The sequence below is a fragment of the Colossoma macropomum genome, unplaced genomic scaffold (assembly GCF_904425465.1).
Source record: "Colossoma macropomum unplaced genomic scaffold, Colossoma_macropomum, whole genome shotgun sequence".
In the NCBI taxonomy this organism is placed as follows: domain Eukaryota; kingdom Metazoa; phylum Chordata; class Actinopteri; order Characiformes; family Serrasalmidae; genus Colossoma; species Colossoma macropomum.
Genome location: NW_023494789.1, coordinates 16352085 through 16368610, shown reverse-complemented (window position 1 = coordinate 16368610; position 16526 = coordinate 16352085). Strand labels below are relative to the sequence as shown.

Sequence of the window (16526 nt, the reverse complement as noted above, 5' to 3'; positions counted from 1 at the left end):
GCAAATCTATGCAGGGTTTCTAGGACTGTCTATTACAAATGTCAAAACACCAAGAAACAATCTGCTTGGCAAACTCATTAAAATGTGCTGCAACATGATATTAGTTCTCAAATCAGGTATTTGAACTGCTGCATTTATTTAAGAAGTCAAAGGAGAAAAAAGTAGTTACAGGCAGTTACAGGCAGTGTCTGAACACCATGAGTATAACCATGAAGAGATGATTTGACTGTAAAAGCTGAAGGACTGTCTGAATAAATTTAGCTGTCACTGTGTGCTGTTAAAAGTTTGCATTGCTCTTTGAAGAGCTCCAAAGTAGTCAGTGGACATCCAAATCACAGACATAAAAATGGCTTGTTCCTAACAGTCTATTCATAGTCTGTCTTCATAGGCACAAACTGCTTTCAGGATCGTACTGTGATGTGTCAGCAGCGAACCATACAGATATGCAAATTTAATAACACCTTCAAATTCGACTGTGCAGGACTGTTTTGGTTCAGACTTAAATGACAAAAGCAAGTTAGAAATAGAACGGCCCGAAGTGACAGGTACTCTGTGTATCTACAGTCTCTCCACCTTCACCATTTGATACTCTGGCAGCTATTTATAAGCTTCAAAAATGTCTTTCCCCTGACCAGCACTGCATGAAGGGCCCATAGCAGATGTGTTGGTTTTATGGTATTATGGTTTTCAGCGAAACAAGAAGGAAAAAAGAAAAGACTTAGTTTTCTCGTATTTATGTGTCCACGTCAACAGACTATATTTCAATTATAACCCATGTTGTGCAAGAGTGCAATTTGGATGTTGATTCCTTAAGCTTGAGGTGTATTATTCAGGTAGGAATCTTAAGGTGTACTCTAGTGTTTCCCATCTTAATCTTTATCTGATGAATCTGCATCATACGATGAATTACCACAAATATTTTGATGCACTTCCCTGTAGTTTGAGAAGAATAGAAAACCTACTGATTCAAAATGCATTCATAAAGAAACCAATGGGCAGTTGCTCATAAATCTCAGTGTCTCTCTCTCACTCTCTCTCTCTCTCTCTCTCTCTCTCTATCACACACACACACACACACACACAACCACTTCAGGAGGTGGTCTGAGACACATTTAGACAGATGTTACACAACTATAAATGCATCAGTCTTTCCAAGCCACATTCAACAATCAAAAACTCACTATTATGTAGTATTGTGATGGTATGGGGTGCCAAAATTTAAAAATGTATATTACTCTTTCAAGCTGACATCTTTTAAGTATATGGCTTAATTTCCACCCTTTTAAAGAGTGCTAGTGTTCAGTGTGGTGTTTTACCTACAATATTGATTGAAAAATTAAATATTAATAAATATATTTAAGAAATATAAATGTCAAACATAAATATAAATATACATGTAAAAGTAAAACAGATATAAAAGTTAAATACAAATGTTGAATGTAAATGTTTAATGTTAATTGTAAATGTTAAAGGTAAAATTTGGGTCTGATATCTATACATCTAACAAATATGCTAATTGTCCACACCCCCTGCAATTATGTCTGACATTTTGCATTGAAAAGGGTGATTCAGTCCCCCAGCAGCATCTGGCAGCAGTGTCCACTCTGCCACTGAGAAAATAGCGTGTATCGATGTGTTTGGTAGGTACTTCATGAAGTAGTCATTCTTGAATAGAAATAATGAATCTACCTGTATTTGGAAACATAATACTGCACAACGCATTTAAAGGAGAACACTTCCACAGTTAAAAATGAAATCTTTAAGATGCACACAAAGCATCTAAAAGCCCCCTCACTGAAAGTTATTATATGACATGGTTACAAATACTCTGCCTGAGATAGTTTTCAGATAACATTTTGCCCTAAAACATATTTTTTAAACATTAATTTTAACATTAATGGTGGAGAGCAGGGTGTGGAAAGGCAAAATAGTAAAACTTATTCCTTCAGGTTTACCACCATTTCCCCATCATCAGAGTTACATATAAAAACTCGGAAGACGTGTACATTCACTGGTGATTTTGGATTTTAAATAAATGGCAAAATTTGTAGACATGGCAACCCCTGTTTCCTCTCACCACTACTGTAAAGAAATCTGAGTCAATAAGTTTCTCTATAATGAACCATTCCGCACCAAACCACTCTGAATGTTTTTTTGTGGGGGCAGTCATGGGCTGGAGATTGGGGAACCAGCCTTGTAACCTGAAGGTCGCCTGTTTGATCCCCTGAGCCAATAGGGCTGCCCACTGCTCCGGGCAAGTGTGCTCACTGCCCCCTAGTGTGTGTATTCACTAGTGTGTATGTGGTGTTTCACTGCACAGATGGGTCAACATGCAGAGGGGAAATTTCCCCGTTGTGGGACTAATAAACTTAACATAGCCTGGTCTGAATAACTGCAACATGGAAGTAGCAAAGATGTACCATTTAAATTAAAAAATCACTGCAGTTAAATGAGTCATTCATTACTGTGTAACTTACTAACAGCGCAGAGAATAAAAAATGCACATGAAGTTTCTCCAATTAAATAAATTTGATGTTAATATCCATCATTAATATTAAAAATATTAGCAACATTAGACTGTTTGCCACTGTACAAAACTGGCAAACTGATGGTAAAGTGGTGTATGCCAATACGTGCCATGTTTCTGAGGGACTAAACCACCTCTTTCTATGCAGAATGTTAGATACAATCACAGGGGCGTGCGGACAATCAGCATTTGTTAAATGTATAGATTTCTAATTCAACATTCATTGGAACTGTGTTTTGTTTTCATGTTTCAAAACATCTACCATTATTCCAGTCTCCAAAAAAATGAACATTACTGGACTAAATGACTACAGGCCAGAAGCCCTGACCTCTATAGTCATGAAGATCTTTGAATGCTTGGTCCTAGCCCACCTGAAGGCCATTACAAACCCTCTGCTGGGTCCCCTGCAGTTCACACACAGAGATCTTGGCCCTGCACTTCATATTATAGAATCTCAACAGTCCTGGAGCCTACATTACACTTCTGTTTGTGGACTTCAGCTCGTAGTGCCAGAGCTGCTGCAGGTCAAACTATCCCAGCTGTACGTGCCAGATCCCTTCGGATTTCCCGAGAAACAGGGGACAGCAAGTGCAGCTTGGAAAATACGTCAGACCCTCAGACCCTCAGTACTTGAGTAGCATAAGGTTGTGTGCTCTCACTCTTTCTCTTCAGTCTCTACACAAAATGACCATGTCTCTAAGGAACCAGCTGTGAAGATCCTTTGGTTTGCACATGACACCACTATGGTGGGTCTTATAGTCAACGGTGATGGGTTTGCCTACAGAAATGAAGTCAAGCAGCGGTCTCCTGGTGCAGCAGCAACCACCTGCTGCTAAACACCTAAAAAACTGGGTGTAGCCCACCAACACTTCTACAACAGCAGAGTGATGAATTACAGCTGACCCCTCTCATCCTGAACATCACCTCTTCCGGTTCATTTTTCCCCAGAGCTGTAGTGCCCGTTAACCACAAGGAAACTTTAAATTTAAATTTAAATTGAACCTAACAAACCTCATTTATTGTATTACAGTATTGTTCCTTCTGTAACATAATGCTTATTTGCACAACTATATAAATGTTAATCTTTTACAAATATTTCTATAATTCTGTAAAATTTTGTACTTGATAGTTATTATATGTCTACTCAGCCTTGCGTATGTATAGATATTCATATCCGCATGTGTACACCTCGCTTTAGCTCCTTTCACACTGGCCCTTTATTATTACTCTGTGTATTCTGTTTTTGTTTTATTTGTCCCTTAGCTCAATACTTGTTAACAGTCTGTGCACTTAGTATGTAACATGTTGGTATGTTGGTATGTAACCAAGACACACTTCTTGTAACACACTTACTTGCAAAAAAAAATTATTTTAATTCTGATTGTGACAATTTACCATCGACATTAATGTATAATATTTACATTTATGTTTACATTTAACATTTACATTTATGTTTTACATTTAAATTTATATTTTATGTTTATATTTATATCTAATATTTATATTTCTTAATTGTATTTAGTTACAATGTTAAATTATTTTATTATTATTTTAGATTAAACACTACACTGAACACTAATTGTGGAAATTGAGCTAAATGTAAGAAAAAATGTTAGCTTGAAAAGTAATGAGACTCACATGACCGTGCCCCCTGCTGTTCTGCACATGGAGAAAAATGCCCACTTGATTCAGAGAAGTTTCTGTTAGTAGTTGTTATTGGCCTGGTGGACAAACAGGTGTAAACATGCTCAAAGCAACCATAAATCAGATACGGTTGGACTGAAACATAATGGTCCCTATGTATCCAAAAGAGACTGAGTGAATAAGTTGGATCCTTCCTCTCATACACCCCACAGGCCAATTCCTGAACCATAACTCTACACTACTAGTGCACAACATTCTCTAGATCCCTATCTGTTTACAGTCTCTGTTCTGCAAAAGCCACAAGAAACCAATAAATGTGAACTTGGGCATCTGTCTCTTGTGTTATTGGAATCAATGAAAGCATGGGCACAGTTTTGTACATCCTCTCGGGTCCACAGGAGGAAGGAGTGTAAAGCAGATGAAAAACCTGTAGGAGGAAACAGTAAGAATGAACTTCTGAAGAAAATCACAATAAATGATGTGATTCCGGTATAATAAGTTACTCTCTGTTAAAATAGCATAGTTCAAATAGTTCAAAGAGCACTTTGAATTACTAGCAAATCAGCTAAATCAAAAATTGAAAATGATCAATAATTGCAGGATTACTCTCATCGGCTAAAACCATTAGAGCCCATAGAATGGAATTGATTCAGTAAATAAACCCACACAACATCATGACAGGATATTAGGGAAAAAAAATTCAAGAAGAATGTTGGATACGGGCCCTTTAGTACCCTTTTCCCATAACGCTATAAAAAACTCCAGCACATTTCTCCAGCACAGAGGTAGAACCAGAAGTTCAGCAGAGTTTCTTGGAAAATTGCTGCCTCCCCCTAGATCAGGCAGACCAGGGCAATCTTGGTAATAATTTCTCTGAAGAGAAACAGTAGACAATCAAATTGAGGGGAAAAGGCCCTAGGCCCAGATGGCACATAAGTATGGTGCTCTTCCAGAATCCATCAGTAAGACTATCGCAATCATGATTTCAAAAATAGAGAAAGATAGTGAAGAGGTACACATTTTTAAATTAGTTGAGGCTCTGGGGTCCCAAGTGGCACCACTATCTATACTGCAAAAAATGTCAAGTGGAATAATCTTAAATCTAGTTGAAATAGCTAGTATTTCTCCTTTTGGAACAGTTTTAAAAATATTACAATATTATTTAACTACTTCTAGACTTTTGTTTCCTAGTTGTAAGTAATTTTAGTAAGTGAAATTATCTCTCTACACTGGCAAATAATTTTGCTTGTTTTAAGAAATAAGCTACATCTGTGAGTACACTCCCTGAAAAAAGGTATGAATCTATCACTGGGGCGGTATCACTCTTGTCACTGGGGTGGTACGTCTTCAGTACCTTCAGATAGGGAACATAATTGTACCATAATCCGTATATAACATATTTTTAAGCTGTACTAACTCCACACTCCCCATCTCGTCCCCAGGCTTATTATTTTATTGTTCTGTTTTAAAACATTTGGTTATGAAAAGGTACAAGTATGTTCTTTTCTCCTGGGACAAATTTAAATAAAGGACACAGCTGGACCTTAAAATCATTGTTGTGCCTTTGAGTGTACACTTGCATTATTTGTACCTTGATGGATGAAAAATGTACCTGCACAGTGCCTTTTGTCCGACTGTGTATCGTGAGATTTTATAAAGAGTAACTTAAAAATTAAAGCAACACTATGGAGACCTCCTGGGTGTAAACATGTAATGAATGCAACATACGGAAGAATATTGTATAACGCTGGTTGTGCTTAAGACCCCCACAAGCGGATGAATCTGCTTTTGTGAGTTTGTTCAAAGTATTAAAAAAGAACTTGGACAAAACTTGATTTTGTATTTGAGACCTAAACACTGAGCTGTACCTCCTTTTTGAGCCTACATGTGTGACGTTACTACTGGAAGACGTATGACATGGTCCAAAAAACTCCCACCAAATCTGTCCTCTGACTTTCAAATGACTATTTCTGGCTTTACAGTGTGACTCGCAGCTACACAAGCACACCATATTTTAGTTTGTTCTTTTTCCTCCTGATTCAGTAATGCTACTTCTTTCAGTCTAAAATTTTACATAGTGCAGCTTTAAGTAAGTGAGATTACTTTTTCCAAGAAGTTATAATTAATGTGGTCTGAGGGAAGTAATTAGGAACTTGTAATAGATTACTTTTATTGAATAATTACCTCAAAACTGGAGCTATCTATACTAATCTATTATTCATTCTAAGACTTAATGCTAGCATTGTGTATGGCCAGTGTAGCACTTTGTTCTGACTGAAAAAGTTTTTGGGAGTTTGGGGCTGCATTGAAATTACTGAAAATATTCATTACAATCACAAATCACAGCTATTTTTATTTTATGCACACACACACACACACATTTGTATATCTTTTCATTTATTGACATATATATATGTGTATATTTACATGAATATATGTATATACGTATATAAACATACACATATACGTATCTGCACATACACATACATTTGTATATGCATATGTGCAATATATATATAAGTAATCTAACATCAACACTTAGAGTATAAAGGCCCTTGGCTCATCCAGGTCCAAAGTGGCTGCCTACCTTTGCTTAGTGCAAAGATCCCACTTGATCCCCATCAGTCTTGCTTCACTTTAAGAAATTAATTGCACACTTTGGACATAAGCTACGTTTGGGCTGGCTTCATTCACAAACGTTAAAAATGTGTCTAGAGCCTGTACTGCTCTTAAGTCCAGTCTCAAATGGCAGACTTGTAGGGTGTCCCTGTACCAGTCAGAGTGGATGGTTTTTTTTATAGTTGTCTGGCCAGCATGGCGGAGAGGAAGATATTCACATGTGAGCGAAAATGCATTTATTTATTCATTTAACTTTTAAATAAGCTACATTAAGCTTGTGACCTAAATTGAGACTATAGATAAGCTAATTATTTCATTAAAAAAAGAGCATGACCGATACACCATGTGGCACATTCACATGTCTGTCCCAAATGCACGTGTTTGAATCAAGCACCCTCAAGCTTTCTTGCCCTATTGGTCTGCTCGTGGTTGATGTCACCAAAGTGTGGACTTTGAAGAGGACCGAAGGGCTAAAGGTGCCATTTGGGAGTGGGCTGTAATCATTCTGAGAGAAGGGCTCCCAAATTTAAAGACCACAACAGAGACACTTTTCACTTAAAAATGTGTTTAGAACAAGAAGTTGTTTTCCATAGCCATTAGTAAATACATAATAAAGAAATATTAAATAAATAATAAATATTTATTCTGAAAGTATGGTTCATCTGGCAGTTTTTATTGAAATTCCTCAAGAAAAATAGCAATAAGTGCTTATAGGAAAAACTATACAGCTCAAGTGATAGTGAGTGGAAGGTCAATAGAAAGTTATTTGATGTTATAAAGAACAAAATAACACTGGACATCCTGACTCCTTCATAAAATCACCATAAGAATAATTATTTTTAACCGTGTGACAGATTCTGTTTTTTAATGTTGTTTTCTGTACAGTAACATGTTGGTTAGTGGGCTCTTTTGCAGAGAGATAAATTCTTAACATCTTGTCTTCTTCAATATTTTTTACCGACCATGACCAGTTTACTATCTAGAACTGCTCTTCCGACATGTAGCTAGGTTACATTTTTTTTAATAAACTTGATACTTTTTCAGTCAAAGGATAAAAAGAGAACCATTTCTACTGAACTCGTGGAAAGTAAAACGCCGTTTGCTCCACTCGAGCCGCCGTAGTTTGCATCCCAAGGACCTTTCTAGTTGCCACCGGTGACGCGTCCCTTGTCAACCAACCAAGCCCCGCCTTAGTCGCGCTCTTTCCACTATGATTGGTCCATTTGTTTTGGTGCTTCAGAGACGCGAAAGCTGGTAGGGCGGATCAGCTGTCAATCAATCTCCACCGAAGATCTATTTACAGTAGGCTGGAGGGGACGGAGCCGAGGCGAATCTGTTCAGATTAAAAGCAGCGCTGTCGGTCACAAAGTGTGTTATCCAAGTGGATAGTTCACATCATAACAGGCTAATTCGTTGTAGCCGATTATTTTAGTGACCTGCTTTGTGAACTGCGTTGTGTTTTTAAGCGTTTATTTTTCCATTCACTGAAGCGGACAATTTTCGTAACGATGTCTTCGGATGAAGACAGAGCGAAGGAGATCCTGAAGGGCTTTAAACTGTATCCTTTAAACTTTGGGCCAGCAACGCCAGTTTAGCTTCCAGTAAGAAAACATGAGCTCAGTTGTATATTTAATACATATATGGGTAAGTTAAACATTTTGTTTTTAAGTTATGTGCCGCCCGAAAACCTAGCTAGTTGTCTAGCTTGTGGCGCTACGTTCCCGTTAGCTCCTGTGAAGCAGGATTTGCGAGCCATGTAAAGTTAGCAAGCAACATAGCTAACTAGCTAATTAGCTATTTTTAAATTATTTATTTCTAATTGGCTGCTTCTAACCATATTCTTTTGTTGTTTATTAAGTTTTTTTAAACCACAGCTAGTTTTGTGTATTTCTTATATTTTTTTGCTTCTAGCAACAGCTATACATTTATTAAGTTTTTGCTTTATATTAGTTGTATAGAGGTAGCTAGCTGTGTATACTGTATAATGTATACATTTCTTGGCTTGCTAGCTAGCTAGTTTTATTTCTGTTTTTTTATTTATAATTTAAGCCTCTGATCATATTTAGATTACAACACTCCATTCATTCTAAAGCTACTCATTCGTAATGGTTCTGGGTTTATTTTATATTTTATTTATTTGTTTGTTTAAGTTGGTGCACAGTGGCTGCAAAAACCTAGCTACTGAACTAACGTTACCGTTGGGTGCCCCAGGTGCACTGGTAGTTAAGATTAGGTAACGGCTTCATACTGGCCTGCCAGCTAACTCTACAGGTACGTCTTGCTAAAGTAACTAGCTACAGCGGTTTTACTCATCGTATGACTGTTGTGAAGTAAAACTGCATGGTTACTGCTTACTGGGTGGTCATTTTCATGTGCAGTGATCCACAAATTGACCGTAGCTGTAATTTTGATAGTATTATATACAATTACCAGCTAAGTTTCCCCAGCAGACAAACTAAATTATGTTTGTCTTGGGATATTACAAGCTGGTCTTGTATTCTATAATAGAGATAAAGTTGATTCCAGCTCTAGTTGTAGATGTGCTCGAGATCTGTCATAAATCATCCAGTTACCTTATTATCTGTTTGTCTTGGCAAATCTTTATAAAATGTTTAAAAATGTATATCAGGTTTATAACAGCTTCATGCCCTGAACGTATTTAGCATCCTCATTATCACACTGCTGTTCCAGCTAAGTTGGACCAGTATTTGGTGAAATAATGCAAAAGGAACTCTGCAATTTATTTGTTATGCAAAAATGTCTTATGTCCCGTTTGTCTGGCAGGTCATATCTAAACACACCATAGGAAGTTGCTAGATGTCTTTGGGCCCTGCTTTTTGGAATCAAAGTGCATTAGCCATGTGAAATCACCACTGCGAGTTTGTCCCTGCCATTCAGTTTACATAACATTGCCTACTGCTCCTAAAATTGGCTCGGTAATTCCGACAAGACTAATTACACCTGCGCTACTGCCATACTGTAGCCGTTACAAAAGGTGGGTTGGATTTGTTTAAGGTGATCATGAGGTGCATTGGGTCTGTACTAGCAGCTGTGATGTAGCATTATGTTTTTTAGAATAAGTTCCTCACATTATAAGTAACAGTAGGTTATGTATGTGACCTTCTTTGGGAAGGTACGGGTGTATCTTACAGGCTGGTAATTCTTAAATCCTTCATTTGCAAGGACAGGGATTTGCCTTATGCTCCTCGCATCCATGCCTGCACCGGGTGTTTCTCAAAGTCTCATTACTGTAATGGCTTTGAATCTTTTGAATATTTACCTTTCTTTTAGGATATTGAAAGCAAGGCTGAATAAGGTTGTATTTGTGTAGCTTATGACTTGATAATGAAAGTAGCTGAACCTCAATTTCAGGCTAATACGGTCATTCTAGGAAGAATGCTTATTAGTTTCAATTGGATACCGTAGCTCTTTTAGTTTGAATTAGCCTATTTTCTGAGAAACAGACACATTTGTGAATACACAAACGAAATTTGTTGCTCAGTTTTTTCCATTTCTAAATTATCACTCTCAAATTATGTTTACTGTCCTTTTAAGAAACATATGTTCATATCTGCCGATGCCAATATCAATAGTGTTTATTTTGATAGGCTTACAAGGCTTTTTTGCAAAGTAACCCAGCGTCGCTTAAACGTTCTGCTTTTTCAGAATATAATAAATACATCATAAAACTAAACATCAACATCTAAATATCTAAACTAATCTAAACATGTGTCTGATGCAGATAACCAATTAACAGTTAAGCAATTATCTTCTGATACTGATGTGATTCTCATGTTGTCATACATCCTTACTGAAAATAACCATTCTCAGTATATCCAAAAATGTACATCAGCTAATTTTGTTACAGCTGCACAACTTGAGCCTACACTGCATCCCCATTATTACATTATTGTTCCAGCTAACTTGCGCCATTTAATGCAAATTTGTGAGATGAAGTGTTTGTTTGGTATATTATAGTGTTTTGTATCTGTGATTCTCCAACTATGAGCCCCAGGAGTGAATGCAGTGTACAAAGTAGCATCCCCTTAGCACCACAACACACATGCTCATGAGAATATACATGCACATACAGCTCCATAGTCTAGGAATAGAGTTCATTGTGTAGTATATTTGTTAGAGACTTAAATTTTGGCCCTGATGTATCTAAAGTGCATCTCAGCATGATTCTGTGACAATAGATATGAAGGGCTTAGGAAGAGCTGAATAGTACACTGCTTGCTTTGGCCATTTTCTACTATTTTTAAACCCATAATGTCTTCATTTGATCTGATTTAGGTCAGAACATCTGAAAGGACACCTGAAAGTCTCTATTTGCCCTAAACAATTAGAGACACAGTGCTGTCTTCTTTATGTCTTTTGAGCTGATGCCCCATGCTTTTGCTAGCAATGGTTTGTAAATGGCACAGATTTGAAACAGTGGATAACTTTTAAAAATTGCACGTGACTTCCGTGAAAGCAGTGTAGCCTTGGGACTAATTAGCACGACTGTGACATTGTTTGCGAGTAAAAGGGTGTCTCCCCTGCGACTCACACTGTGCATCACTGGTTTACTCGGTAGGTGTGATCCCGAAGACACCTGTCACCACTAATCTCTAGCGCTATGGCCCAGTCCATCAGCAGCAGACCTAGTTAAGCATTAGTTTTTCATTTTAACATATGGATGGTTGTGCTTTGACTTAACTCTGACTTAGTCAGTGTCTAGTTTAGGCTTTTTTATGATTTGGCCAACAAAAATATATATAGAGCATGTATAGAGCAATCTTCAGTAATAATTCAATATTGCCTGTTTGAAAGGAATTTTCCTAGAAAATGCTGGAAGGGTGTAAAAGCCCCTTCCAAAATGCTGCTTCCTGTGAGACAACTTTACAGTAATGTCTAGGAGATGTAGGAGATAAAGCTGTTTTACCTGAAATATTTTAAGATGTCCAGATAAGTAAGACTAAATTAGGTTGTGATTAGAATGCATTATTTCCTATGGTTGATTTAAAAAAGAGAGAGCTGTGATACGCAAACATTTATGCCAAGCACTATTTGCTAGTCCTTAGTATTATGGGTCCCTTGGTGGGTTGTTACTAGGGTGGGGGTTTGTGTTGTGGACTGGTCCTGACAGACCACTCTGCCTGTGCATGTCGAGGAGAGGGCTGGAAGAGACACAGGTGGTCTGAAGATGAAGAGGTCAGATGTCACTGACTTGGAGCACAGTGGATTATCACAAGCTATTGTTTTACTTAAATAAGGTCTCAACTAGAGTAGAATAAGACTGTCGTTTACTTGGGTGCTTGAGATTATTTGCTTGTCTGGATTCACTTGTGGCCTCATGTTTGGGAAATAATAGACCCAAGTTATAAGCTGACAGTCAGATGTTAATGTGATAGATTAACCATTGGTATGGTAATGAAAGCTTTGAAATAGCACTTCTAACATTGTGCTGTATCATGTTTTTAAAGTTTGTACTTCATACCTCTCTTGCAGTGGATTTTGAATTGCCAAACTTTTGCTTTGAAGATGGCAGATTTTTGTCCCTTTAGAGTTCTGCTGCCTTAACTTGTTTCCAGAAACTGGATGAACCTGAGGGATGCAGAAACGGGGAAGGTTCTCTGGCAGGGTACTGAAGATCTCTCCATCCCTGGTGTGGAACATGAAGGTATGAACGCTCCTTAGACACTTCCTCATGTCCAAGCTGTTGGCTCTGTTTTCTAAGGACAGTAGTTCATCTGAGGTTTCACTTAAACAATTAGAGGCTTTTAGCTTCACACAGAATGGGCTTATCCATGCTGCAGTTATGCCACTGATATTACTAAAATGTTTTAACAATGGTATAATAATTGTAACAGTGGTATAACACTAGGATTATTTTAGGTTTTTTTTAATGGGCTTAGCATCCCAGTATTAAAATCATCTCTGTAATTTCCCTTTTATTTTTAAATTTTATTTTGGTTTGAATTGTAAAGGAGAGTTGAGAATTTTAAACGGGGTCACTGCCATTCCATGTGGGCTATGTTAGTTCAGTCCACTTTTTATTATGGTGTAGATCCATGTTGGTCACTTAAGAATTTATATACAACTTTTGTTCCTTCTAGCTCGGGTTCCCAAGAAGATCTTAAAGTGTAAAGCTGTTTCCAGAGAGCTCAATTTCTCCTCGTCAGAAAAATTGGAAAAATTCCGTCTGGAGCAAAAGGTTCTCTTCAAAGGCCAGTGTCTAGAAGGTTGGGATCCCCTCTTTCTCATACATTCTTTTATTTTATTTTGCTCATACTGCACACAAATTTATTATGAAACTATCCAATTAATAAAAAGTAATAGTTTGATATTTAGACACATACCTGCTATAGCACTTAATTACACTTAATGAAAATTAAGTTAATCTTTATTACTAAATGATGATTCCAATTTTTGATAATTAATTTCTTTTTCTTATTTTTTATTCTCTGTCCCTCCTAGGTAATTGTATGCAATCGTTTAACATGTTTTCCTCTCTTTGTCTTAGAGTGGTTCTTTGAATTTGGCTTTGTGATACCCAATTCTACCAACACATGGCAGTCTTTGATAGAGGCAGCACCAGAGTCAGAGATGATGCCTGCTAATGTGTTAACGTAAGATATTCCTAATGCACATTTATGTCCTGCTGAATAATACTGAATAATACTGAGCTATTCTACATTATAATAATTTATTTTTCTCTTTTGCAGTGGAAATGTTGTTATAGAGACAAAGTTCTACGATGATGATCTTCATGTCAGCACCTCCCGGGTACGACTTTTCTACGTCTGAGGTGTGAAGCCTCTTCTTTTTTTATTCTGTCGTTCAGTAGGATACACACATGCCTGCACATTTTTATGGCCAGAGGAGACTCTGCATAATGAGCATTTCTGTGGCACCATGACAGCGGCACTAAAGGGAACAACTTGAGCAAATCAAATTTCAGGTCAAACGGTCACTCCAATCTAATGGCAGATAAAGACTTGTATATAACAGCAATGATGCCCATCACAACCTGACCATGTAAATTATTTCATTTGTACATTTTTTTTCCTTCCTATCTTTTACCAGGTTTCATCCTGCATTGTACACTGTTTCCTTGTCTTATGTTTTTAAACACTTGCTCCTGGTTTTTGTGGTTGCTGAAATCCTGTTTTTTGTTTGTCGTTTTTGATTTCTTTTTTAGCAAAACTGTAAGATAGACAGTGTTTAAATATATTATGTAATTATGAATTAAAATGTTGATATCCTTGAGTGGTGCCTTTTTCCTTTGATTCTGCTGCGCATTTTACATTCAGATAGGTTTCTGCAAAAGGAATGCTCAGAAATTTTGTGCATAGGCTCCTCTTTCTCTTGTCCCTAACACCTGTGGCATTAGCATTGTTAATGTTAGGTAAGCTTTCCACTTTATTCCATAAGATGATAGTTTATGTAGCACTGTATCTCAAGCAGTTTCTCTGAGTTGGCCCATTTCATTTTCCCTGATTGATGCTTAGCCTCTGGCTAAACTAAAGTATCTGGGCCTTTTATTTAAAAAAAATGATATGACATTTGGTCTCCGTCATTTATCTCAGAGAGGTAATCCGGTCGGACTTAAGTTCCACAGAAATGAGGTCCTAAAGTGAAAATGTGCAAACGTTCACACCACAAACTGTAATATGCATAATATACGGTTCCTGTTTTAGGCTGCATGAGGTTGTAAGTGGTGTAAACCTTAGTCTAAGTTATGATTCAATATGAATTCAATTCATAAGACAATTCCATGGCAAAATGTAAAATACGACTACTATTATTGCTATTTATTTAGTTTTTATTTTTATTACTTTTTTTTTATTATTACTAGTATAACACATAGCTGCCCATAGTTACATAAGCATTAGAGATATGATCAACACATATAGCACACACATTTAAAATCCACTAAACTTTGTTTCAGCGTTTCTATTAATTATGTAGTTTCGTTGTATTAACTGATGTATGTACATTGGATGAACAGAATCACATTGTAGCCTTTTGATGTATCAACCAGAATTGATTTACTGTCACACCCCTATTAGAGGAAAGCTCTTAACCTCAGACTGCAGCCTTGATTTCCAGGCTAGAACATCACCTAGACAAAGAGAACCAGCTGGAGTCAGCGCTTTCCACATGGGGAATGTATTTAAAATAGAGGCCAGACATTTTTCTTTGAACAATCAGTGGAACCTGGCCTGTTTGATACGTTATATTATTTCTTTATTGTATAACATCCACACAACGTTAACCATGCCAAATTATGTTATTTTTTGTTCAACTTGGCCTTCTTCATTAAAAGCAAAGAGAGACTGTAGCATATCTATTAGTGTCCAGTCACTATAGATGTGACAAATTATTGTCACCAGAAAAGTCACCATTTATACAACATTACCCATAATTTTTTTTAACAATTTAGGATTGTGTTTGCGTTAGCTAATTTTATGACTAATGAACATTTAAAAAAGTAAAAGAAATCTGCAATAAATTTCTATCTGCAATAAAATTGCTTTCATTTATTACTACACACAAAAAACTTAGACTTTTACACTCCATTTGTACTGTTTTAATAGACAGACTATAACAGGGGTGGGGAGCTGAGGGCTGGAGTTCAGCACAGTTTGGTGATTTCCCTGCTCCAGCACATCAACTAAACTTGGTAATTAGTTAAATCAGGTGTTCTTGAGTACGAAAATCATCAAACTGTGACGGAATCTGGCCTTCCAGGCTTTTAAAATACATTTTGCTTGAATTTAACTGAATTTTCTTCAGTTTTATATATTTAAACAGATGTAGTTAATTTTGACATCACCATTTTACAGACTCTCTTCGTATTTTAGACAGGGGTAAACTCATTCCTTGTGGGCCTCAGCCCTCCAGAGATTAGCATGTTCCTCTTCTGACACAAAGGCCTTGCTAATTAGCTGATAGATGGAAATGTGTTTAATGAGGCAGAATGCTTTACTCTGTGGTGCTGTGGCCCTTCATGACTGAAGTCTGGTAGGTGACTGAAACAGTCTGTTTTTGTTACTGTGCCTTTCAGTCTAAGAAATGTAAGCTGCCCTGATGATGGGCTGCCCCGTATTGTACCTGGTTCAAAAAGCAGTCAGGGCTGAAATGTGCAGTAACAACCCTCATTATCAATTGAACATAAATAGGTGGGCTCTGCTGCTGCTGTAGACTTGATGTTGTGACATCACAGAATGGGCAGTTTTTGCAGCTTGATTTCCATGGACAGTATACTGTATGGATTTGGGGATGAACAATACGTTTTGAAAGTTTGACAATATTTACATCAAAGTCTTAATCACTTTGATGTAAATATTGTCAAACTTCCAAAACCTATTGTTCATCCCCCCAAAAAAGAAAAGAATAATTCAGTTTTCTTCTACGTTTATTATGCCTTAAAGTAGTGGCCTCGGGGAAAAGACAGTGGTTCTCTGATTGAGCTCGCTGCCTTATCTCCTACTTTTAACAGCCTTCTGCACAAATATTGCTGTGTGCTTTGACACTTGCAGCTGTGATGGACTCAAGCACCTTCAGTGACAGTGAAAACTTGTTCATGAAATCTGTTAAATAAGAGAATATCGTGTTGTCGACTATTCTTTTCTTAACATTAACTATCATCCATCAACGTAATTATTTAATAAAAGAATTTAAAGATCTTTGGTTACAACCTCATTCAACAAATCTGAAAAGACTACAAATCCCAGCAATCCTTGGT

At 37.0% G+C, this 16526-nt stretch overlaps 1 protein-coding gene across 1 annotated transcript; it reads left to right on the top strand.

Moving 5' to 3' along the window:
• Positions 1 to 8092: 8092 nt before the first annotated feature.
• pde6d (phosphodiesterase 6D, cGMP-specific, rod, delta) lies at positions 8093 to 14044 on the top strand. The gene is made up of 5 exons (XM_036570295.1): positions 8093 to 8348; positions 12367 to 12455; positions 12892 to 13017; positions 13299 to 13404; positions 13501 to 14044. The coding sequence occupies exons 1-5, from the start codon at positions 8299 to 8301 to the stop codon at positions 13580 to 13582; spliced, it is 453 nt and encodes a 150-aa protein (XP_036426188.1). The 5' UTR covers positions 8093 to 8298; the 3' UTR covers positions 13583 to 14044.
• The last annotated feature ends 2482 nt before the right edge of the window (positions 14045 to 16526 follow it).